Source organism: Plecotus auritus, assembly GCF_963455305.1.
Source record: "Plecotus auritus genome assembly, chromosome: 7".
In the NCBI taxonomy this organism is placed as follows: domain Eukaryota; kingdom Metazoa; phylum Chordata; class Mammalia; order Chiroptera; family Vespertilionidae; genus Plecotus; species Plecotus auritus.
The window spans coordinates 85,630,435-85,654,747 of NC_137774.1; the positions used below are offsets into that span (position 1 = coordinate 85,630,435).

General features: G+C 52.0%; 1 protein-coding gene across 1 annotated transcript; it reads right to left on the reverse strand.

Annotated features, from left to right (window-relative positions):
• Positions 1-11,432: 11,432 nt before the first annotated feature.
• On the reverse strand, positions 11,433-22,689 carry ASL (argininosuccinate lyase). Its single transcript, XM_080681350.1, has 18 exons — positions 22,463-22,689; positions 22,218-22,272; positions 19,246-19,440; positions 18,766-18,849; positions 18,418-18,474; positions 18,182-18,279; positions 17,064-17,141; positions 16,903-16,980; positions 16,444-16,496; positions 16,056-16,118; positions 15,757-15,871; positions 15,550-15,634; positions 15,380-15,439; positions 15,039-15,122; positions 14,188-14,268; positions 13,957-14,063; positions 13,718-13,862; positions 11,433-12,800 (listed from the first exon to the last, which is right to left on the reverse strand). The coding sequence occupies exons 2-17, from the start codon at positions 22,227-22,229 to the stop codon at positions 13,718-13,720; spliced, it is 1,395 nt and encodes a 464-aa protein (XP_080537476.1). The 5' UTR covers positions 22,230-22,272; positions 22,463-22,689; the 3' UTR covers positions 11,433-12,800.
• Between the last annotated feature and the right edge of the window lie 1,624 nt (positions 22,690-24,313).

Sequence of the window (24,313 nt, forward strand, 5' to 3'; positions counted from 1 at the left end):
CCCAACTCCCACCCGGACCTGTTTCTTCAGAGCCCGCCCTGAGACTCCATTGCTTTTGCCTGCCAGACACCAGTGAGCCCAGACGAGGTCTTCACTGTGCCTGGTGGGGCCCCTCCGCGGGGACACCAGTCCCAGGAACTAGGCCATAGCCTTGACCCTCGGCCGCCTGGGCCCCAAACCCCTACCCTGGGGGCCAAGAATGCAAGGATAGGGGACTTATGGCCCCAGTAACCCAGTCTGGATATCATTGTTCGTACAATTACCTGAGTTTTTAAAAAATTATTTTTCATTTTTGCTCTGATTTCATGCTTACCTAAGCAAGTTTCTGATAGTGGACCTTGATACTAGAAATGGAATCCCAGAGCAGTAAAAATAAAATATATTCTAGGAACTGCCAAGATTTAAAGGCTTTCCCCCAAATGCTTACAATATAAAAATAAGAGAAAGTAGGATGCAAAAGTATATCCAGCATGATCCCCACACAAATACAGATGTAAAGTGTTATTATCTGTTATTATTGAAGTTGTATAGATTATTTCCATGTTGTTCTTCATACTTTCCTGATTTCTTAAAATCTATAATGAACATGCATCACCATCATCATTATTTATTTCAGAGAGAGGAAGGAAGAGAGGGAGAGAGGGACAGAAACATCAATGATGAGAGTATCATTGATCGACTGCCTCCTGTGAGCCCCACACTGGGGATCGAGCCCGCAACCTGGGCATGTGCCCTGACTGGGAATCGAACCCTGACCTCCTGATTCCTAGGTCGATGCTCAACCACTGAGCCCCGCCAGCTGGGCTATTATTATTTGAGAGAACGTTTATTAAAGCGGGGGACAGTGAAACAAGGAAGGGCATAGGACAGGAGAAGCAACAGGAGAGAGCCTGGGGGCTGCTTCGGCACACTGAGAGCCGTCACAGTGAAAGAAGTGAGCCAAGGCTGGGCTGCTCTCAGCTCCCTGGAAAGTCAGAGAAAAGGGGGCCTTGAAGACAGGTTCAGGGGGTTAGTCAGGAGAGCTGCCACTTCCCATTGCTCCCCTGGTGGCAAGTCTCGTGGGGTCCCTTGGAGTTTAGGGGATCCACGCCTGTGGGGGAAGAGGAGCTGGGAGGGAAAAGTGAGGGCATGCTTCCAGGAAGGAGAGTGCGCCTGAATACGCATTATTTTTATAATCAGAATCAAGCCAATAGGTTTTTAAAAACCACAAATAGACAAAATAAAAAAATCAGTAAAGGTCTATCTCTATATATGAATAAATTAATTTTTCATTTACCCACAAGCCTTTATAGATTTAGTTTGTACAACCTGATTTTCTTTTGTTGTTGTTGTTGATCTTTTAGAGAGAGTAGAAGGGAGGGGGAGAAACAGAGAGAGAAAAGCATAGATTGGCTGCATCCTGCACACACCTCAACTGGGGCCAGGGAAAGAGCCTGCAAATGAGGTACATGCCCTTGACCAGAATAGAACCCGGGACGACCCTCCAGTCTGCAGGCCAGCACTCCACCCACTGAGCCAAACCAGCTAGGAATGTACAAGATGATTTTCTACTGAGGCAAGATTGAAGAAATGGAATCATTATAGTCAAGCTGCTAAAAATTACTTAAATTAAGTAGATTGAGGCGTGATGAAATTATTCTATTCTTGCTTTAACCAGCCTGGGAACTTAAACTTTTGAACTTTCCAGTCTTGTCAATGCCTGGATGTACAGAAGACCTCCAGGTAACTCTCTGATTACCCCCTGGACTAAGGAACGAATATTCACATATGCAGACCACCTGATACCCAGGATCCAGACCAATCCGGAGGCTAAGAATGCAGGACTGATTCTTCTCAAGAATATACTTTTTATTATAAGAACTCTTGGCTTTTCTTTCTTCTTCAAAGCACTCTGGGTATTGACAAATCGTTATCATTTATTTCAAGCCAAAGCCTCCAGACTCTTTTTGAGTTCGTTCCACACTACTGCCTAATGGGGAGGAGGAGAATAAAGCACTGATAAAATAGTTTCCAGAATTATGAACCTGAAAACCAGACCCTGGTGGGTAAAGTCCCACAGCCAGTTTCCTTCCCCACCTGAGTCTGCAGCTGTGTACAAATACGTGAGTCTGGAGATGTGAATGTGGGAGTTGTCAGCATTGAGGATGGATGAAAGAAGGAAGGCAAGTAGGGAATAGATGAAAATGTCACCGGCAAAGGAGTTCTTGCTCCTCCTAAAGATAGAAATCAAGAGAGGCGGTGAAACAGATTCAAAAGAAGAGGTTTCCTAAAAACAAGGTGGAGAAAGGGAGGGAGCGTGCCGCATCAAGGGAGCACACACTGCCCTAGCCGGCTTGGCTCAGTGGATAGAGCGTCAGTCTGCGGACCGAAGGGTCCCAGGTTCGATCTGGCCAAGGGCACATGCCTGGGTTGCGGGCTCGATCCCCAGTGGGGGACTTGCAGGAGGCAGCCAATCAATGATTCTCTCTCATCATTGATGTTTCTATCTCTCTCTCCTCCCTTCCTCTCTGAAATCAATAAAGAAATATTTTTTTTTTTTAAATGGGGGAGCACACACTAATGAGGAATGTGGCTCCCGGACTCTGCCAGGGTCGGCTAGCTGGGCTGGGTTCTTCACGCAGGGGCAGAGTGGAGCTCTTTGCTTTCCAGGTTCCACTGGGGCAGATACAGAGGAGCTCTTTGGGGAGTGCCTGAAGAGGAACTTTAAACTTAGGTAGGAGAGGCTTAAAAAATAACTGAAGAGCCGAAACCGGTTTGGCTCAGTGGATAGAGCGTCCGCCTGCGGACTGAAGGGTCCCGGGTTCGATTCCGGTCAAGGGCATGTACCTTGGTTGCGGGCACATCCCCAGTGGGAGGTGTGCAGGAGGCAGCTGATCGATGTTTCTCTCTCATCGTTGTTTCTAGCTCTCTATCCCTCTCCCTTCCTCTCTGTAAAATGTCAATAAAATATATTAAAAAAATAAAAAAATAAATAAATAACTGAAGAGCATCCCCATCTGTTTGAGAGGCTCAGCCTGTCTCAAAAAGATATCTCTGAGACACCCCAACACTGTGAGTACAGGATGAAGAGGAGGCATGAGGATAGAGCCACACACCCAGAATGCATGATTTGTCCTGATCTGACGCCCGCCCACCTGCATGCCTTTGTGCCTTTTCCTCGCTCTGGAAGCCCTTCCTCCTTGACTAGTTAACTCTTCCTCAAGACTCTCATTCTTCAAACTCAACTTAGACATCTCTATCTTCCCATTCCTAGGCCTCCAGGGCACTGCCAACACACACACACACACGCACACACGCACAACACACACACATGCACACACACGCACACACGCACAACACACACACACACACATGCACGCGTGCACACACACACTCGAAGTTCACTGAGGAATTTGGTACTTGGCCCAGGCCCCTTCTCCACCCCACTTCATGGCCTGTGAGTGGCCTTCCCATACTGAGTCTTGACCTCTGCGACCTCCTTGACCTTAGTCCTTTCCCTCCCTATGATTGCTCATTTCCTGGGCCACACTGTAGACTTTCATTTTCTGAACCCCGACTACTAAGATTTCTCCCAGCTACAATCCTCTCTTTTCACCATCCGCATTTACCCTAAACTTGCTCCTTAACGATCCTTTCCTTGGGGCTGCATTACTGTCCAATGAGCGTGTAGTGAGGACAGTGCTGCTGACGCCTAAACAACACACGTGCCTCCCTGGCCCTCTGCTTTACCGGGGTGCAATATTTGGAAAAAATCAACAATAAACTTGCTCCTTTACCAGATGGAGCTGCACTTCTTCCTCTCCCTATTTTTTCTGAATAGAGCTGTCCTCTCCTGGTTTTTCAGCCTGGAAGCCACTCTTCCACCGATGCCCTGCAGCTCCCTGGGCCACCCGTACTCCACAGCTTTCATTCTGGAGCAAGTCCATCTCTGCCTCCCTTTTCTCTTCCTCACTGGCCAGCACCCACCTATCCCCGGGGCATCTTCTCCGCCCCGGCCCCCAAGCCTGCCCTGGAAATGAGATCGAAGTCCTCTTCGTTGCTCCCAAATACAGGTACACAAACTCTCTTCTCAGGGCTCACCTGCCAGTAACCCTGCGGGAGAAAAAGGAAACCACGCTAACAGATATGGGGAAGTTACAAAGTTCCGACTCTCACAGGCACTGGTCTATAGCTCGGCCTTTATTTTGAGCCTTTCCTCCAAGTATCTGTCAGGGGCCTTGCCTGAGCTAGCCCCTACCACCTCAGTGAACAGTTTGAAAATCTGAAGTGGCCTGGAGGGACTAATTCCTCCCTGACCTGGAATAAGCCCCCCAGGGCATTTCCTCCTGTCTGCATATTGCTAACTCCAGCCTTTTTCATCTTTATTCTAGTTTATCTCACTGAGGCAATTAACACAGGGCCTCTTAAAACTCAGCAACAACCCGATAAAGCCCACGGCAAGACCTATGCTTCCTGACTGCCCTGCACCCACCCATGGGATTCCCGAGGGCTGGGAAGAGGACCACGCAGGAAGTACCTGAGAGAGACCCTGAGACTCCATCCAGAGTGGCAGGCAGGGCACTAGGGGAGGAGGGCAAACTCTTGTGTGTAGAGCTGACTTGAGTGAAGCATTCTTGCTCAATCATTCCCTCTGGGACAAACGTGAGTTCCCTGCAGAGGTAGATTAATCCTAAAGCTAAAAGTTTAAGCGTTAGGGTCCCTCACTCACCAGAGCTTCTTCTAAGGCCCTAAGAGAGGTGCCAGGAAATGTTCACATGGTGTCATGGGTACCTCTGGTGCCCTACGTCCCACGTCCCCAGCAACCTCTGATTTCAGCCAGAGCTGAGTTCCCTGGAAGCTCAGGCTCAGCCCCTGCTAACAACATCCCATCCCAGCAGGCTCTAAATTGCTAAATCCCGCATCTTCAGTGGAGGTGAGAAGTGGGGGGTAAAATGGGTATTAATAACCTGGATACACCTCATCCAAAGGGACACAGGAACCATCGGAGGAATGGCAACTCTGGGAAGACATGTCAAGGTGTGACCTTGATAATGCACTTTGATATTGGCTATTCCTTCTCCATTTTTCTCTTCCTGCTACCATATTCCTGGGATCACTTCCTGTGTCTAAAGGGTCTTTGTCTTAGGCTCTGCATTCGAGAGAACCCAACTGGAAGCATCTCTAGAAAATCACCCCTCACTCAGAATGAGATTCTGGAACAAGTCAACCTTCCAGTTAGTCACCAACAAGGACCTGATTGTCAGGTTAGTAAGTAAGTACACGTATAGGGTGATGGTTCCTGGGGTGCTGTCGAATTATAATTACAAAGACTACTTATTACCTGTTGTGAACTGAGATAAGATACAGGTGGAAGGGGAAACAGTAGGTTGTGCAATATAACTTGAATGAAATGTGAGTAAAAGTAATTATAAGGAATTTGGAGTTAGCCAGTTTTGCTGCGTGCCCAGAGAACCTTGAAGAAAAAGAATCACAGGCTCCATTCAGCCAACTAACAATATCAGGCACAGTGTCAAAGCCAGAAGCCTCTTTGGAACTGGTGTTGCTTTCTGTCTTTTTTTTTTTTTTTTTTTAATAGATTTTTATTGATTTCAGAGAGGAAGGGAGAGGGAGAGAGATAGAAACAGCAATGATGAGAGAGAATTATTGATTGGCTTGGGGATTGAGCCCGCAACCCCGGGCATGTGCCCTTGACCGGAATCGAACCTAGGATCCTTCAGTCTGCAGGCTGATGCTCTATCCACTGAGCCAAACCGGCTAGGGCTGTCTGTTTGTTTTTTAAAAAAGAACATTTATTGCATGACTAATCATTGAAATCCTTAAGATGAACTGGGTGCTGCAACAGCTGCCCCCGGGTTTAGGTGTTGTTCCTGCATGGAATCCATGCCTGAATCTGTGGTGTACAATTTTTAGGTGCCTCATTTGACCAGTCCCGGTGGCATTTCATCTCTAGCCTTGGCACTCATAAGGTAGTAGGAAAATCAAAAGCCTAGGGGAGTGTTGAAAGGAACAACCAAATCAAAGGTTATACTTTCTCTTCTGCTTGGCAGGGTAGCCACTTTGGCACAGGGAGACTTCTGAAGGGGGTAGGTCTTAGAGCCACGGCAGCGGCACAACACAGGTGTCTTATTGCGATGCTTTCTGAATGATGATGTTCCCTATCTTCTCTCACTTCGGCGGCCAAAACCAAAGAGCTCCTTGGCGCTGTTTAAAGAGATTCATATCCTGCAGCTGCAGGAGGACATATTGAAAACTGGGCCAAGTACTTAACCATAAGGTGCCAGTGCCGCTAGAGTTGGGGATCTGGGAACTGGGATGTGGACATTTGGATGATTCTACCTGAAAATTTTGAACTCCCAGATTTACCTGAATCCTCTGATCTGCTAAAGAAGCTCTACCTCCTTGGAAGTAGCCTCCTTTTGTCAGAAACCACAGGTGAAGATGTCACCTGAGGGGGCTGACTCACAAAGATGTCCTCCTCCAGATCCAAACTCGCCTCCTCCACTCTCCTCCAGATTAAAAACTGGGCCAGGACTCAGCATAGCATGCACAGGGGACTGCAGGACCCCCTCCGAGGAAAGAGCTCACTCGACGAAAGAACTGCAGGGTCTGGACAACCTGCACTGACAGAAAGGGGAAAACATGTGAAGGAGCGGACTGAGTATGTCAGACCAGGCTGGGGAACAGAGGTGGGGAAGACGTTCATTGTCATGAGGTGGGGTAACCTGGAATTTAATGTCCTGGGAAGGATATTTAGAATCAATCATATTACACACCTGGAAGTTTCCTCAACTCTCTTTTTTTTAAATGTTCAATTACAGTTGACATACATTACTATATTAGTTTCAAGTGTACACCCACTGATTAGACATTATAATACTAAGTGATCATCCTGATAAATCTCACACCCCTTTGATACTATAGTTATTAGAATCATATTGACTATATTCCCCATGCTGTACTTTACATACCCCTGACTATTCTGTGACAATCAATTTATACTTCTTAATCCCTTCACTTTTTATATCCACCTCCCAATACCCCATCCCATCTGGCAGCCATAAAAATATTCTCCATAATTATGAGTCTGTTTCTGTTCTGCTTGTTCTTTTATTTTGTTTTTTAGATTCAATTGTTGATAGATATGTATTTATTGTCATTTTATTGTTAATTTTTCTTATCTTTTCTTTTTTAATATATATTTTATTGATTTTTTACAGAGAGGAAGGGAGAGGGATAGAGAGTTAGAAACATCGATGAGAGAGAAACATCGATCAGCTGCCTCTTGCACATCCCCTACTGGGGATGTGCCCGCAACCAAGGTACATGTCCTTGACCGGAATCGAACCTGGGACCCTTCAGTCCGCAGGCCGACGCTCTATCCACTGAGCCAAACCGGTCAGGGCCTCTTCTTCTTCTTCTTCTTCTTCTTCTTTTTTTTTTTTTTTTTAACCATTTTTGCTTTTATTTATTTATTTTTAGAGAGAGCAGAAGGGGAAGAGAGAGAGAGAGAGAGAGAGAGAGAGAGAGAGAGAGAGGAAGAGAGAGAGAGATTAATTTGTTTTCCCACCTATCCATGCATTCATTGGTTGATTCCTGCTGTCCCCAGATGAGGGATCGAACCCACAACTTTGGTGTATCAGATTGTCACTCTAACCAACTGAACTACTTGGCCAGGGCCTTCTTCTAAAAATGACACTTTAGCATTTCATATAATACAGGTTTGATGGTGATGAACTCCTTTGGCTTTTTTGGGGGGGGAGGGGGTCTGGGAAGCTCTTTATCTGTCCTTTGATCTAATGGTAGCTTTGCTGGATAGAGTAATCTTGGTTGTTGGTCCTGCCTTTTCATCACTTTGAATATTTATTACCAATCCCTTTTGGCCTGCAAAGTTTCTGTTGAGAAATCAGCTGACAGTCTTATGGACACTCCCTTGTAGGTAACTATCTGCTTTTCTCTTGCTTGGCAAATGTATACACCTAAGTACCTACCACTATTACCAAAATACTACAGAATTTTCCCAATATTTTGGGCAGTTCCCGCCTGACCCTTACCAGTCAATCCTACCCTCACTCCTGACCCCAGGCAACCACTGTTCTGCTTTGTGTCGCTATAGATTAGATTTGGCTTGTCTGGAGTTTCCTGAATAGAATGATATAGGACACTTTTTTGTGCCCAGTTTCTTTCTTTCTTTCTTTTAAAATATTTTCATTGATTTCAGAGAGGAACGGAAAGGGAGAGAAACATCAATGATGAGAGAAAATCATTGATCGGCTGCTTCCTACACACCCCCCACCAGGGATCAAGCCTGCAACCCGGGCTTGTGCCCTTGATCGAATTGAACCTGGGACGCTTCACAGATATTTGGTTGAAGTGTAAAATGTTTCCATCTGGCTATAAAGCAAGTCGTATTCCTGGGCTGAAGAAACTCCAATGAGGTAGTCGCTAGGGAGAGGAAGCCGGGCGTTACTATGTGACGTCATTACCCATCATCCACAGCCACCATTCTGGGCTGGACTGGGCCACATTTTGCACCATGGGGTCTCTGCAGCGTCGGCTCAATTTGGTGGCGGGGCCTGTGTCCCACTGGGGAGAAGCTGAGTGTTGCTTTGTGGGTGCCAGATCTGCTGTGCCATTTCACTGTAAATGGCCAGTGCCTGTCATGGCAGCTCCTGTGTTGAGCATCTGCCCCCTGGTGGTCAGTGTGAATCATAGCAGATGGTCGGACAGTTGGACACTTAGCATATTAGCCTTTTACATATAGAGATTTGAAGGATGGAGTCACTATGCTGCTATTTGACTCTAAATAAGTGTGTATGGAAACCAGGTTCTATGGGAAGTAACCTCACAAAGTGATCTGACCATAAATTCCTAACTAACTAGGTCATGGTGGGTAGTCACACCCCAGGCATGTAACTTTTAATAAAAGGTTCATCTTTGCCGTAAGCAAGCCCTATCCATTGTTTTTGTGCATGTAGGTTAACACACCTTTGAAATAAGTATAACCACCCTCAAGAGAGCACATAATTGTTAATTATCCTGTCATCCAATCCCCTTCTTGCCTTCTCCCACCTTCGTGTAATTTTCCTTACATTCCATCCTTAATTTCAAATGCATAGAAGAAATTGCAAAACTGTCATTCTCTGGAGCTTTTGGGATCTTGTTTCCTGGCAATTGTCATCCGTTTTGGTTCAAATTCTCTACAGGTTTGGACGTTCTTAATGTCAATATATGTCTGCCTTAAGCTACTTTTCTGTGTACCTTCCCCATCCCGCAGGGCGTTCTAACTGGTGCACCTGCTCCTCTGGCCCAGAAATATGTCCCCAGGCGTGTCTTGGAGGCTGCCATGCTCTTTCTCCCGTTCTCTGAGCCATCTTTCTAAGCTTAGTTCAGATGCCAGCTCTTTTGTTTCCTCAGTCAGAAGGAACCTCTCCCTTCTCCATCCTCCTGGTTCAGCAGCTGTTACTACATTTGTAGCAGGGGCCTGAGCTGGAGTCCTGGCTGCCTGGCCTGAGCCAAACTGTGACTCTCTGGCATCAGATCCACCACCTTGTTCTCTAACCACAATGACGTGGGCCTTCACCCCACAGGGTATCACTTGGGTAAAGGTGATATGGGGCATGTGGGTGCACCAACTGGATTTCTACTGCTTGATGACAATAATAACAGTAGCCCACATTAGCTGGCATCTACAGCTCCAAAAGACTATATAATGGAGTTATTCTTTCTCTGCTACAAATGAGGAAACTTAAGAGAGGTGGAGTGACTTGCCCAAGGTAACACATGCAAAACTACATTTACCATTGTTGATGGCACATCACTTCTTCCCACAGATTACCCTGTATTGAAAGGACCTTCTGATGTCTAGGACAGGAAATAATAGACTATGCTCCCCCTGCTGGAGGGATGCAGCAACACACAATGTCCCTGAAAAGATGGGAGGGTTACTGTACTGCCTTGAGCACCACAAGCAAGTCACAGGAGGCTCAGCTGATCCGAAGACGAGTTTAGACTTCCTTTTACACTTTTCCCCAATAGATAAATGTTATTGCATTTTAAAAATATGACAAGTAGCCAAAACCGGTTTGGCTCAGTGGATAGAGCGTTGGCCTGCGGACTGAAAGGTCCCAGGTTCGATTCCGGTCAAGGGCATGTAACTTGGTTGCGGGCACATCCCCAGTAGGAGGTGTGCAAGAGGCAGCTGATCGATGTTTCTCTCTCATCGATGTTTCTAGCTCTCTATCCCTCTCCCTTCCTCTCTGTGAAAAATCAATAAAATATATTTAAAAAAAATATATGACAAGTAGGTTTTGAGAGTCATCTACCATCTTCTTTGCAGCTAGACAACTCTTAGATCTTATACATGGGCTCACTGATTGGTTTCTTTTTCAGAGACATAGATAACATCTAACATTTTTCTGATATCCTTGGTGTTTAACTGCTGTGGCTTGCTGAATCTAAGCAGCTGAGTTTGATACAAGTTCAATGCCACTAACTTTCTGGGCTGGTGATATTGAACGAACAATGCTTGGCCCCATATGAACACCACAGGTTTGTTTTTCTTTCCCCCAATAGATTTCTTCTTTTATATACAAAAATTATCAGATTTCAACAAGAGCCCCACTCTCCTGAACAGAGACGTTGATAGGGAAGTGAGCATTTACTGACCTCATCCTGTCAAGGAGGCCCAGTGGAGTACCTTCAACCATGTGCCTTGACAACAGACTGTGTGAACTATGGCCAGTTTCTTTCTCTTCCCCACTGTTTGTCGACTGGGAGCCTCTTCCTGTTATTTCCAATGAGGCTGAGTCCCTTGCAGAATGACCTCATCAAGAAACTCTGTACCCGCCCAAGCCGGAGCGCAGTGGTTAGAGCACCAACCCTTGGAGGGCTGAGGGTTTGATTCCGTCATACCTCATACCTCGGTTGCAGGTTCAATCCCAGGCCCTGGTCAGGGCACAAGTGGGAGGTAACCAATGATGTTTCTCTCTCTCTCCCCCCCACCCCCGCTTCTTCCTCCCACTCTACAAAAAATCAATGAAAAAAATATTCTCACTCCTCAATAAGGATAAAAAAACAACTCTGTACCTATTAGCTATCTATCTATCCCTCACACCCAGCCCTAAGCAACCACTAATCTTTTTGTCTGCATAAATTTGCCATTATGGATGTTCCACATAAGTAAATTATATAATATGTGGTCTCTTACATATTTTGAAATTAAGTGTGTTTACATTGTAATTTTGCTTTGTACCACAATTAGTTGGAATCGGTGTTTTTAGGCTTGTGATTTTATACGTTTTTGAAGATTAGCAGAACATTACAGCAAATCCAGAGTTAAATTTTATCCTCCCTTCCCTGGAGAGAAGCCCAGAGGCTCTATTTCTCAAGGAGACAAAATGAAAAGGAGTACAAATAACCACCAAGGGAGTTAGGACATTTAGAACTTTTATTGAAGTTTTTACCATCTAGGCCCCTGATCTCCAGGTCCTGCCTGCCTGGGGTCTGAGCTCGCCTTTGAGATGCAAAAGGCTGGGCGATGGATGGGTCAGGGCTGTCTCCTGCCCCATTTCCAGACTGCAGGGCTGCCCCGTCAGTAGGAAAGATGCCTGAGGACACCCAGAGGTCACTCAAAAGGGCAAGAGTCAAAGAGAGAGAGGAATGTCCCATCTGCTAGAGCAGTGGTCGGCAAACTCATTAGAACAGAGCCGCGGTTTGCCCACCACTGTGCTAGAGGAAGCAGCAGTTATTGGAGCAAGGACTTAAGATGAGGCATTTGCCTGGCTGGCGTGGCTCAGTGGTTGAGCATCGACCTATGAACCAGGTTATGGTTTGATTCCCTGTCAGGGCACATGTGGGCTCAATCCCCAGTGTGGGGCACACAGGAGGCGGCCAATCAATGATTCTCTATCATCATTGATGGTTCTATCTCTCCCTCTCTGAAACCTGCAACCGAGGTAGGAGGTATGACTGGGAATCAAACCCTCTTGAGGCTGCCTAGGGAGCCACAGGTACTTCAGGTGGGGATATTCTGCAAGGTCAGCCACAGGACAGGCATCTGCTAAGGTGGTATGTGGAAGCTCTGCTTTGGGTCTGACCCGAAGGAGGAAGCTTGTCAAACTGACCCACTCCTTCTCAGTTCACATCTGGAGGTCACAACCACTCTCCCAGTAGGTGCCTATCCCCAGCAAAAATCCTTTGTCTCAAATATTGGGTGGGACTCATACAACTCTAGGACGTGACCCAGAGTGAGCAGCTGTTGTAGTGTCAATTGCAGAGTTAACCAAGTAGATGCTCTAAGTTAGAGGATGGTTCTGGAAACATCCAAATTCTCCTTGGACAATTTTAAGTGAGTTCAGAGGGTGGGGAGGATGTGCTCTGGCTGAGCGGCAGCAGGAACGAAGGTCCGGTGCCAAATGGAGACCTGGCTTAGAGTAAGAGAGCAGGAGAGGAAAAACACAAAAAGGAGCTAAAATGGTAAGAGTTTCTGAAATTGGGTTTGAGATAAGGACAGTGAGGAGCTGCCTGCAGCTTATTTTAATCCCATCTCATCTGTCCGGGAGCATGCTTTTCAGATTAGAAATGGAAGGGAAAATGCTGGTAAAGGAATCGGAAAGCACAGCGTAGTGCGTTGAATGGTGTCCCCTCCAAATTCCGTTCACCCCTCATCGGATGTATCGTTGGCGAATATATTCTCCCACTCTGTAGGTTGTCTTTTTGTTTTGCTGATGGTTCCCTTTGCTGTGCAAAAACTTTTTAGTTTGATGTAGTCCCATTTGTTTATTTTTGTTGTTGTTGTTCTCCTTAACCAAGGATCAGAAAAAATATTAGTAAGAGCAATGTGAGAGTTCACTGCCTATGTTTTCTTCCAGAAGTTTCATGGTTTCAGGTCTTACATTTAATCCATTTTGAGTTTATTCTTGTATATGCTGTAAGAAGGTGCTTTAATGACTTTTTTTTGCATGTATCTGTCCAATTTTCCCAACACCATTTATTGACTAGCAGGGATGGGCAAACTTTTTGACTCGAGGGCCACAATGGGTTCTTAAACTGGACCGGAGGGCCGGAACAAAAGCATGGATGGAGTGTTTGTGTGAACTAATATAAATTCAAAGTAAAGGAGCGGAGGGGAGAGCAAGAGAACCGGATAGAACAGCCGGATCCGGCCCGCGGGCCGTAGTTTGCCCACGGCTGGACTAGAGTATCTTTGCCCCATTGGAGGAGGTGCCTTCTTAACCTGTGTATGAAGCTTACCTAGTGCCAGGCATTGCACACGAACTATCCCTCAGGACAACCATACCCTGCAATTGTGCCTGATGGCCCGGGGAAGGTGGGTTAAGCGGGGAGAATGGGAGTGGGAGCCTCGGGGACACCGGAAGGAAGGAGATAGAAAGGGACTGACTGGCGAATGAAGCCCATCAGGTCCCAACAGGGCTCCAGAGAGGCCAGTCCTGCCAAGACACCCAGGGCAGGAGGTCACTGTGATGCCCACCCCCCACCCCCGCCCAGTGAAGGGAAGAGGGGTCTGAGCAGGACAGAGGCTCTGATGAGATGCAATGGCCACCGTGACTCGCCATCCTTGTCCAGTTTCTCCACCTCCTTGATGACCTCCACTGCCTCCCAACAGACCCCAGAAAGCCCCGGGGAGGGAGTCAGGCTCGGCAGGAGACAGGCAGCAGCCTCCTCGAGGCGCACTTTATTTAGGAGCGGGGTGGGGTACCTAGGCCTGCTGTGCCCGAAGCAGCGCTCGCACCTGGCTGATCTGCCAGTCGACACTGGAGCGGGCGGTGCCACCCAGGGCAGCATACTGCTCCACGCTGTGCCCGTAGTCCCACACCTGGCTCACGTCGCCCGAAAACAGGTGGCTGGGGGAAGGAAGGGGATGGGCTAGCACAGCCCAGCCAAGCCACACAGCCTCAGGGGCCTGGGAGGCAGCAGAGGGAAGGGAAGGGGCCGCACCTGATGGTCTGTAGCTCCTGCAGCGACAGCTGGTTCAGGGCGACCCCCTTGGTCTCCGCCATGAACACTGCTTTCCCAGAGGCCTCGTGGGCCTGGCGGAATGGCATCTGCAGGTGTGGAGCGGAGGGCAACACTGAAGCAGGCTTCCTGGCTCCCTGCCCTGCTGTGGGTACCTGTGCCTCCCTAACCACCTCTACCCCTGGCCCCTCCAGCCAGCCGCCCCACACTCACCCCTTTGCGGACCAGGTAGTAGGCGAGGTCAGTGGCCAGCATGTCAGGACTAAGAGCCTGCACCATGTTCTCACGGTGAATCTGGGGATGTGGGTGGGGAAGTGGTGAGTCTTGGGGCCCTGGGGACCCCGGGCCTGAAGCTGTCAGCTCCAAGCCTACCCCTCAGCCAGAATGTCTCCTGCCCTGGGCAGATCCACTCTTTCCCACCCTGTTTGCTCTCTCCGGCTCGAGCCGTCTTTTCATAATTATTGATAATTTTTAGGGGTGCTATAGGGGTTGCCGTTACGTTTCCAGTCCTTATCTTTAGTGCACATCAGAATCACCTGCAGGATTTATTACAAATACAGACCACCGGGCCCCATCCCCGGAGTCGAATCCAGTGTTACTGGAATGAGGCCCAGAATTGCACTCTCTCAAGTTCCCAGGTGATGCTGACGCTGCTGTTCCCCGAACCACTGCTTTAGACACATCCCGAACTAGTTAGGATTGAAATGATACGCAGATGGGGATCTGGTTCAAATAAGGGGGTGGGGCGAAGATAGCTGCCAAATCAAGAACGGCCATGAGATGGTTATTGCTAAAGCTGGGTGTTGGTACACAGGGGTTCATCACACACGTTCTCAACTGTTGCATAATGGAATTTCCCATAATAAAAAGAAATCTGGTCAGGCCAGGTGATGGGACTCCTCGAGTCTAACTACTTCCATAGTTTTGTCCCTCAAAGGCAGGACCAAGCACATGCCTCCTCCCCCTGCCCCAGGGCTTCTGGACCACCCACCCTAGCCTCCTCTCAGGATCACCCTCTGCCCATCCCAGAGTTTAGGGACCGGGAGAGAAGATGCATGTCTTACCTGCAACGTAGAGATGACGCCAGTGGCCACCTGGAGGACGGCACCCATGGTGTCTGACACTTCAAACACAGCTTCCTTATCCTCCTGAGAGGGAGGCACGCGGCAGGAGGTGAGGGCTCAGAAGCCTCGTCGCTCACGGAGGCATTCCCACTGCTTTCCACTGGGAGCACTCGGCACCCCCACACCCCACACCGAGGGAGAGGAGAGAGCTCTCAGGTGGTCAGGGTCGGGATGGAACGTGGCAATTCTGTGGGGCCCCTGCCTGGAAGTGCCAGGGCCCTGAGAACTGGTACGTGGCGTATATGCAGAGGGGTCCCTCCTCCACCGCCGCAGCCTCACACCTGTAAGTCCTTGTTGTAGGTGCTCGGAAGTCCCTTGAGGGTCATCAGGAGCCCAGCACACTGAGGGCAGAGTGAGGGTCAGGAGGCTGGACCTCGGAGCCCGTCCTGGAAGTTTCCTAGGACCCTCTGGGTCAACCAGAGGCCTTGCCCTGCTCCCGTGCCCATCTTACCCGTCCAAACACTCGGCCGGCCTTGCTCCGGATCAGCTCCAGGCTGTCTGGGTTTTTCTTCTGGGGCATCAGGCTGCTTCCAGTGCTAGGGACAGAGATACTGGGGCTGAAGGGGCTCCTCTGCCCTTGGCTGCTCTGCTGGCTGGGGTGGAGAGGAAGGAAGCCATGTCGGGGCGCAGAGCCGGGCAGGCCAGCATGCAGCCTTACCTGTAGGCATCGGAGAGCTGCACAAAGCTGAACTCCTTGGTGCCGTAGAGGATGAGATCCTCAGCCATCCTGCTGAGATGGGTCATGCACAGCGAGGCCCAGAACAGGAACTCGGCTTGTGGGGGGAGCGGGGGGAGGGAAAGCAGGCTCTCGGGTTACCAGGCCTCTCTTGCTCTTCACCCGCCTGGAGAACTCCAGGTGCACCATATGGGAGTGGGAGGCGGCTGGAGAGGACTGGGACTGGGGGACAGAGGCGGGGCACTGTACAGGGGATGAGTGGGCTGGCCCCCAGGACTCACCCACAAAGTCTCGCTCACTGGTAGCATCCATGCTGTTGAGAGTGATGGCTCCAAATTTGAGTTCTGGACAAGGGGGAGAAGGGGAAGGCAATAGGGCTGAGCTGTGGGCAAGGATGGGCCTCCTCCACCCTGAACCACCTCCGCGTGGCCCCCTTTCAGGGAGGAGGACTAGGGAAGGGTAAGGGGGGGGAGGGCCTCTTGTACAGGTCCCAGAGGGAGGCAGCAGCCCTGAGTGAACCCAGGGCCATGCACCCCTGCCACAGGCCTTCCCTTGCCTCTCTAACTTCAGGGCCCATAGGTAACAGGATTCACCCAGACCCCTGCCCTCTCTCTGCAAGACCCCGGCAGAAGCTGATGGTGATCTCCCGGGGGTGGGCGGAGGACTTACCTGTTCGGAGCAGCTCCCGGTCCACACCCAGAGGATTGCCTGCAATGGCCCCACTGCAGGGGCAGGGGATTCTGAGTGACCAGGGCTCCTGGCAAGCAGGCCCTGGCACATACACACCCAGAACAGCGCCCTGGCTGCCAGGGCTATGGCCAGTCAGCTTGGTGCCTGACACTTGTCCCCGTGCAGGGAATGGCAGGCTGTGGGTAACTGGCTGGCTCTCAGGGGCTTCTCTGGGGAGCTCTGGCCCTGCTCTGACACACTTTCTAGCTTGGCTGTCCACACCTCAGAGAGAATTGGGTGTCCCTGCAAGATCCCGCCCACCTATGTAGGAAGAACGCTGGATGGGAAGGCCAGTCCCCTGGGTCCTTGCTGGCTCCTCTCCTGTCAATCCCCAAGGGCCATGCTAATTATGTGGCAGCAGCCCTGTCCCCACCCTTGGAGCACTGGGACCTCACTCACCTCCCCAGGGGCAGGACGTTGATCCGCTTCTGCACCTCCAGCAGCCTCTCAGAGTCTCTGGTCAGTGCCACGGCGTGGCTGTGGGAAGCCAGGCGAGGGAAGGTCAGGGCAGCCAGGGGGCCTCCCCTCCATCATGGCCCCTCCATCGCTGTCCCGCTCACCTCAGGATCCAGTGGCTCCAGCGGATGGGCTGAGCCCTCTGCAGGTGTGTGTACCCTGGGAAGAGGATGTCACGTTCCCTGTGGGGAAAGAGTAGGGGCAAGGTGCCTGAGGGCCTGCAGGCCTGGCCCCTCCAGAAAACAGCAGGGCAGGTCTACCAGGATCTACCTGCACGAGGGGTCGAGTGATCTCCTGGGGATAAATCATTGTAAGGGAACAGACCCAAGATCAAGTGTGGATTAGACCCTCAGCTCGGGTCTTTGCAACTCACAGCAAAGCGGGTACCACCTGGGAAGTGGGAGCCATGTCTGCGAGCCAGAAGCTCCCCAGGAGCCCAGAGAGCCAGGGGCACATCAGAGTGGGCGGGGCAGAGGCAGAGTGCTGTGGGTGGTGGTTCTGGTTTGTTTTTTTAGTAAACATTACTGAGGTGATGATTCACATACAATTCTCTCATTTAAAGTGTACAACCATCACATCAATTTTAGAACCTTTCACTACACAAAAGAGAAGCCAGCACTCCTCAACAGTCCCTCTTTAACCCTCTGGCCCCCAAGGGTGATGGTGCTTGTGCCCTGGTTTGCCCCCAGGTGATGTGGTCTGTGAAACAGGGGTCACAGGGAGTTGGGTAAAAGGAGGGGTCAACCCTGTCCCTGACACCAAATAGGGACTTCTCAGTAGTCAAGGCACAGAAGCCAAAGCTTGGGGATGAGGCTGGTGGGGGCAGCCTCTGGCTCTGTCCTTTGCCAGCGTGCTGGGCAGAAATGGGGACGAGAGGCACAGGTGGCTGGGGAGCGGCTCTGCCTGCCCCAGGCACAGCCAGCCCCCTTCCTCAGGCTTCAGGGCATCTGCCCAGTGCTTTAGCTTCCTGCTTGTGAATCCTCAAAGCGTGAGCTTGCCTCGCCTGCCATGGGGTAAGGCATACTACAAGAAACGCCCCGCTCCTGTTGCTCTGCTCACTCAGTCCAGGAGCTCTGGGACCCCCTGCACCCAAGGCCTGGCTCCCCTACCCTCTTCACCTGGGCCTCCTAGGGCTGGCATTCAAGCTGCCTGTCTCAGGGGAGAAGAGACCTGGCTGCCCTCGTGCCCCTCTCTGCCACCTGGGTGTCCCCAGGGGACTCACGCCTCTGCCCGGTCCACCATGGTTCTGATGAGCTCCCGGAGGAGGGCAGAGAGCATCGAGCAGTTCTGCCGCATCCACAGCCTGAGATCTGTGACCACCTGTGGAGGGGAGGCGGCACTCAGGGAGACTGATGTGTGACTCCCCTGAGGAGCCAGGACAGCTGCTGAGCCCCAACTCTGCTGTCTGAGCTCCCCAAGGTTGGGAAGCACAGGGTGGGGGTGGAGGGCTGGCGGTACCTGGTCGTTCCGACTTCGTCCTGTGTGCAGCTTCCCTGCGGTTTCACCAATGAGCTCCTAGGGGTGGAGGAGGCATGGGTCAGGGTCTGCTCAAGCCCAGTGGGGTCCACCCACGTGGTCATGCTTCCTCCCTGCCCTGGAGTCCTCCCTCCCTGCCCCACAGGCCCTGGGTCCTGCCCAAGTCACTGCCCTCTCTGCCGAGGCCTCCTGTTCTGAAGTCCTGCCCAAACTGTGCCAATGATAAAGTGAACAGAAATTTGGTGCTTATGCTCAAAGTGGCCCAGGGCAAGTGGAGAGGGAAGGCGGGGGCAGGAGGTGGGAGAGAGAGGAGGGAGGGTGGGGTCATACCTTGAGACGCCGCTCGTTGGCTGTGTGGATGTCCTCATCGTTGGGATTTAGTTTGAAGGTGCCCTGGGCCCACTCCTCAGCCACCTGTAGTGGATGGCAGCCACCCAGGGGTCAGGCTGGCAGGCACAGGCAGCCAAGAGGGCCAAGTCCTGTTCCCACCCTCACCCTGATCACTGACTGTCCCTGGATTGGAGCTGAGTCCTGGGAGTGCTCCCCAGGGGGGGCCTGTGCAGCCCCCACCCAAGGGAGCATCTCAGGCCCTATGCACCTTTGCCCCTGAGCCACGGTGCTGCGGGGCATTCAGGATGAAGCGAGACAGTGAGCTCTGTACAGGGGTAAAGGGCACCTCTCTAGGTGTATAATCACCACAAAGGGATGTGAGAGGCTTAGGGTGACACTGCAGCCTGTGCTCGGGGAATTGGTGGGAGCCCGAGGCCACAGGAAGGGGCCCTCGGAAGGACCTTGGGGCATGAACAGTACCTTGTCCAGGCCGTGGAGTATCTTGTCCATCTCGGCCTTGGTGAGGAGCCCTGCCTTCTCCAGGCCCCGGCTATAGGCCTTGCTGCCTTGCACATCCACTTCCCACAGTTGCCGATCGTAGGCGATGGACGCGTTGAACTTCTCCATGATGGGGTCCACTGCGCCCACAAACCGGCCGCCCCATAGCTTCCCGCTCTGGTCAGGAGATCAGGAGCAATTAACCTCCCTGCCCTCCCCCAACCTCAAGGGCAGTGCCTCTCACAAAGGGCCCTCAGGAGGGTTGTTAATGTGATGGCAGTGGCAGCCAGCGGGCAGAATTATTCTCACTGGACAGATAAGGAAACTGAGGCTCAGAGAGGCAGGCACTTGCCCAAGGAGTGAGTGTGGGACGGTGGCTGGACAGTGAAGTTAGGGCTCTTTCCCACCACCTGACACTGCTCCAGGGTACAAGGACCCCTGAGACCACAGCGGAACTTCTGCCACTGACCAAGGTGGAATCCAGAGTTTGAATCAGCTCTGAGGTACCAGTGATAATGATAACAATCCTGGTTTACCACCTCAGTTTACCAGGCACTCTTCTAAATGCTGGGCATGTACTGGCAGCGACCCTCTGAAGTAGGCACCAATCTATCCGGTACAGAGAGGGGGAGGCTGAAGCACAGAACAGTTATGTGTCTTTTGCCCTCGCCAGGGGTGGCAGAGCCAGGACTGCAGTCCGGCAGTGTGAAGGCAGCCCGCGCACACTCTGCACCCACGTTCCGCCAGGACCTCTGCTGGCTCTGCTGTTCTGAACTTCTGCTGCAAGGACAGGCAAGAAGGCACCGAGGGACCCATCAGGCTCAAGTTACCTGCATCTCCCTCCCATAGCTTGGGGCAGGACCTAAGGTCCACCCCCAAAACTTCTTTGGAGAGCACCTCCGACACACCTGTTATCACGGGCCTTCTAGGAGGTCACGAGCTGCCCCTCTGCCCCCAGGAGCCAAGGGCAGAGAGATGGGATAGAGACAGCTCTGTTTTGAAAGAGGGCATAGGCCAGGGCATGGGACAGATGGGGGAGGGGTGCAGAACACCTTTGAAGCAGTCTGAGCACCCAGAGTGCCAAGGATGAGGAAGAGAGTGTGCCAAGGTGGAGGTGTGCATGGTACTTCTCTGGCATCTTTCCCCTGGAGTGGGGTTTAAATGGCTACTGGGGACATGTCCTCCCCTGTCCCTCTGCAATGTCTCGGACCTCTGCGAGCCACCTGACCATGGGCATGTTATATAACCTCTCCAAGCCTCAGGATTGCCCCTCTATCGATTTGATAAAATTTGCCAAGTGCATACATAGCACCATGCCTGCCACTCAGTAAGGACTCAGTAAAGTCTAGGTATTACTAAGGGAGCAGCCGAGGGCTGCGTGGGCCAGGGTGTGCCTTAGCGTGGTTCCTGTGTGCACCATGGGCCTCCGCCATGCTCAGGCCCAGGCTGTGAGCTGACCCCTCAGTGCCCAGCAGCCTTGGCCCCTTGTAGAAGCTGCCTCCGCCCTCCTCAGCCTTTTGAACTGGGCCTGCCCCTTACCCTCTGCTGCCCCAGCAAACCTTGATCTCCATCAAAACATGAGGTCCCAGTCCTAACTATTGCGGCCAGAGGGCCAGGGCCAGCCAGTAAGGATGGGAAGCCAGCCTGCCCCTCAGCCTGGCACCACCTCTCCCAGCAGGTCCCTGACTCTCTGTCTGGGTTGTTAGTAATAACAACTACTTAACAAGTGGGGCTGCAGCCAAACCAATTAGTCCAAACCCACAGGACGGCCTGGGGCAAGCAGAGGTCACCTGACACCCTGGTCTGCTGAAAGTAGCCTATTCTGCTTTGGGTCCAAGCTCCCACCCCACTGGCAGGCTTAAAAGGACCCCAGGAAAATGTCAGAATGAGGTGCCACAGCCTGGGCACCGGGAAAGCCCAATGTGGTGGGAGAGGGAACTGCTAAGGCAGCAAACATCTGGGCCAGAATGATCCTGTTAGGGCAAGGGGCAGGGGCACTGGGTTGGGCTGAGATGTTACTGAGTATAGTCTGCCACCACTTATTGAGCACCTACTGTTACCTGGCCCTGTCTAGGCATTCTATTTGTGCTGTCACACCCTCCTACGAGGTGGGCACTGTTACTCCTATTTTATAAACGAGAAAAGAGGTTCAGGGAGGTCGAGTGACTGTTCAGAAACCAAGTCTGTTGGGCTCCAAAGTCCAGGCCCTGCCCCCCCAGCCCTCCACCGGGACCTCGAAGCTGGCAGGGCAGGCATTCTTATTCCATTTATTCAGATGCACAAACAGGCCCGGAGGAGGAAGTGATTTGCCAGCTAATGAGGGCCAGGAGGGGCTGAGCCCCAGACCTCCTGCTTCCCAGGTCCAATGACATCAAGCAAACAGTTCCTTTTACCTGAAGAGTTCCAGGCAATGACCTCATAATCTAGTACCTTACAGAGGGATGCAGACAACTATCATCCCCCCATTTGCCAGATAAATCAACTGGGGCACAGAAAAGGAGCCTGTGCCTCAGACTCCTGCCACTCTGGTCAGGAAGAGAACCCAGGAGTCCCCTGGCTCTATGGCAGGGAGGAAGCTTGGGCCACTGGGGCCACTGGGGCCACTGGGGCCGCAGGGCAAGGTCCCCCGCCTTCTGGCTCTTTCCACAGCCAGTCATGTGGATTCTGCTACTCGGGGACAAGGCTTCGGCAGCAGGTCGGGTCAGGGCCGCCTTCCTGAGCAGTGTGCTTTGGTGGGTTTGCCACACAGGCTCTGGGAAGGGGCGCAGGTCTCTGCCAGGCCCTGGCAGGTGCCCACTGCCTGGAGCCAGTAAGGACCATTACCAGGAGGGCGGCCAGGGCAGGTGTGGCACCAGGAGATCCCGCGCGCAGGTCGCGGCTGCGGCTGGCCCGCAGGGCGCCCCTCCCCCTCGTCTGGAGTCTTGCAGGACCCGGGTCCCCGAGGTCCCACTCACCTCCGATGCCATGTTGGGTGGTTCCTCGTCGTCCGGGAGCCTCGATCCTCCGGGTCTGGAAGACAAGACGGGACTGACGACCTCCTCAGCCCCGAGGCGGGGTCTCGAGGGAGGAGCTGCCCTGGGCTCCCGCCCGGCGCTTGGCGGAGCGCAGCACGTGGGGCGGCGGACGCGAGCCGCGCCTCGGTCCTTGGCGTCCCCGGCTCCCGCCCGCCCCGCCCCACCTCCGGCCGCCACGCACTCACCACCGCCTGGCCGCGCCGTCTGTTCCCCGCCTGCCAGCCCGCGGGGCTTTTCTGGCGGAGTCGGCGTCAGCAGCAGCCGGGACCTGCCCCCGCCTCCTGGCGGCGGTGGCACCAATCCCCAAAGGACCGACTGTGGGCGGGGCGGTCTCCAGCCCGGCCTCGGGCGGGGCGGCCCCAGGGTGTGCGGAGGGGACGGTGCCTGCGCCGCGGCGCTCCAGGCAGCAAGCGCTCCGGGCACTGGAGACAGGAGCTGGGGGGAGAGGCGAAGACGCGGGCGGGGCCTGGTGGGCCCACAAGATACATATAATGTGAAATGGCATGCCGATCATTTATTCATTCAACAAACACGTACTGGGACCCTCCTGTGTGACAGGTAGAGTTAGACACGGAAGAAAGACCAAAGAGCATAAGAAATGATGCCTGCCTCAAGAAGCTTTAACAAAGCATGGGCAAAGGTGTGCGGAGGGTGGGGGCGTGTCACAAGCCACAGGGGATATTTCCTTGGCATGATTAATTATTCAACAAAAATAACGGGCTGGTTTCCAAGGGGTAGCCCCGGACTCTTACTCCTTCTGGAAGGGCTTCTAGTGGAGATGGCTCCCGAGTTGGGTTTTGGAAGATGAGAGGGAGTTAGCTCAGTGAAGATTAGAACATTCCCTGCAGAGGGAGCAGCCTGGGCAAAGGCCTGGAGGCCAGAACGGCCGGTGTGGAGAACGGGAAACCATCAGAGTGGCTATAATATAGGGTCGGGGTTTGAGGATGGGGGGTGGGGAGGAGAGGTGGGGAGTAAGGTGGGGCAAGATTGTGAAGGGCTTTGAACTCAAGGGAAAGAGTTTGGTCTTGGATGCCTTGTGGATGGATTGAAGGTTTTTAGCCCTCACCCAGGAGTGGACTTCCAGTAATGTATCGGGCTTTTTCAAGCCTTCTTAAATGCTCTTCCCTATGCCTGGATGCCCTTCCCTCACTGTCTGTCTTGCTACTCCCATTCGTCCATCAGTGTTCTAACCATGCATCATCAATGTCGGGGAGATTCTCAGCTGATCCAGGTGGATGCAGGATCCAGGTGCTCCTGAGGCATCCTGAGCATAGGAGCATCTGGCAGTCTTTCCCTGAACTGGGAGCGCTGTAGTTGTGGCTTCTGGGTTTTCTCCCCCACACAGGTGTGAGCTCCTTGGAAGCAAAGCCTCGCCCATCTTACCTCTCTGACCCCAGCAGGCCACTAGGTGGACAGAAAAGCCCCTGAGAAAGCCACGTGGTCCTGAAAACTGAGACAGCATGTGGCAAGTCCCTAGGATCTACCTGATAGTGTCTGAGGCCTGACATCCCTTCCTGGGAGGCCAAATGTGAAAGCCAGTGGCACTCTGCAAAATGAGGTCACATTCCTGAATATCCAGGAACATACAGGAGCCAAACCCCTCAGCAAATGAATTGAGGCTGGAAAGGGTGTTGGGGAAATGTTTGAGAGCAGGGTTATAACCACAATACCTAACGTGGGTAACTCATCAGGTTCCAGATTCTGTACTAAATACTTCACATGATTGCTCTTACCAGTTTGGCTCAGTGGATAGAGCGTCGGCCTGCGGACTGAAGGGTCCCAGGTTCCATTCTGGTCAAGGGCATGTACCTTGGTTGCGGGCACATCTCCCGTGGGGGGTGTGCAGGAGGCAGCTGATTGATGTTTCTCTCTCATCGATGTTTCTAACTCACTCTCCCTCTCCCTTCCTCTCTGTAAAAAAATCAATAAAATACATTAAAAAAAGAGACTTCACATGATTAATCTCATTTCATTTTCACAACAGTCCTGTTAACAGGTGAATAAACTAAAGCTGCAAGGGCTTAGGGCTTATAGGA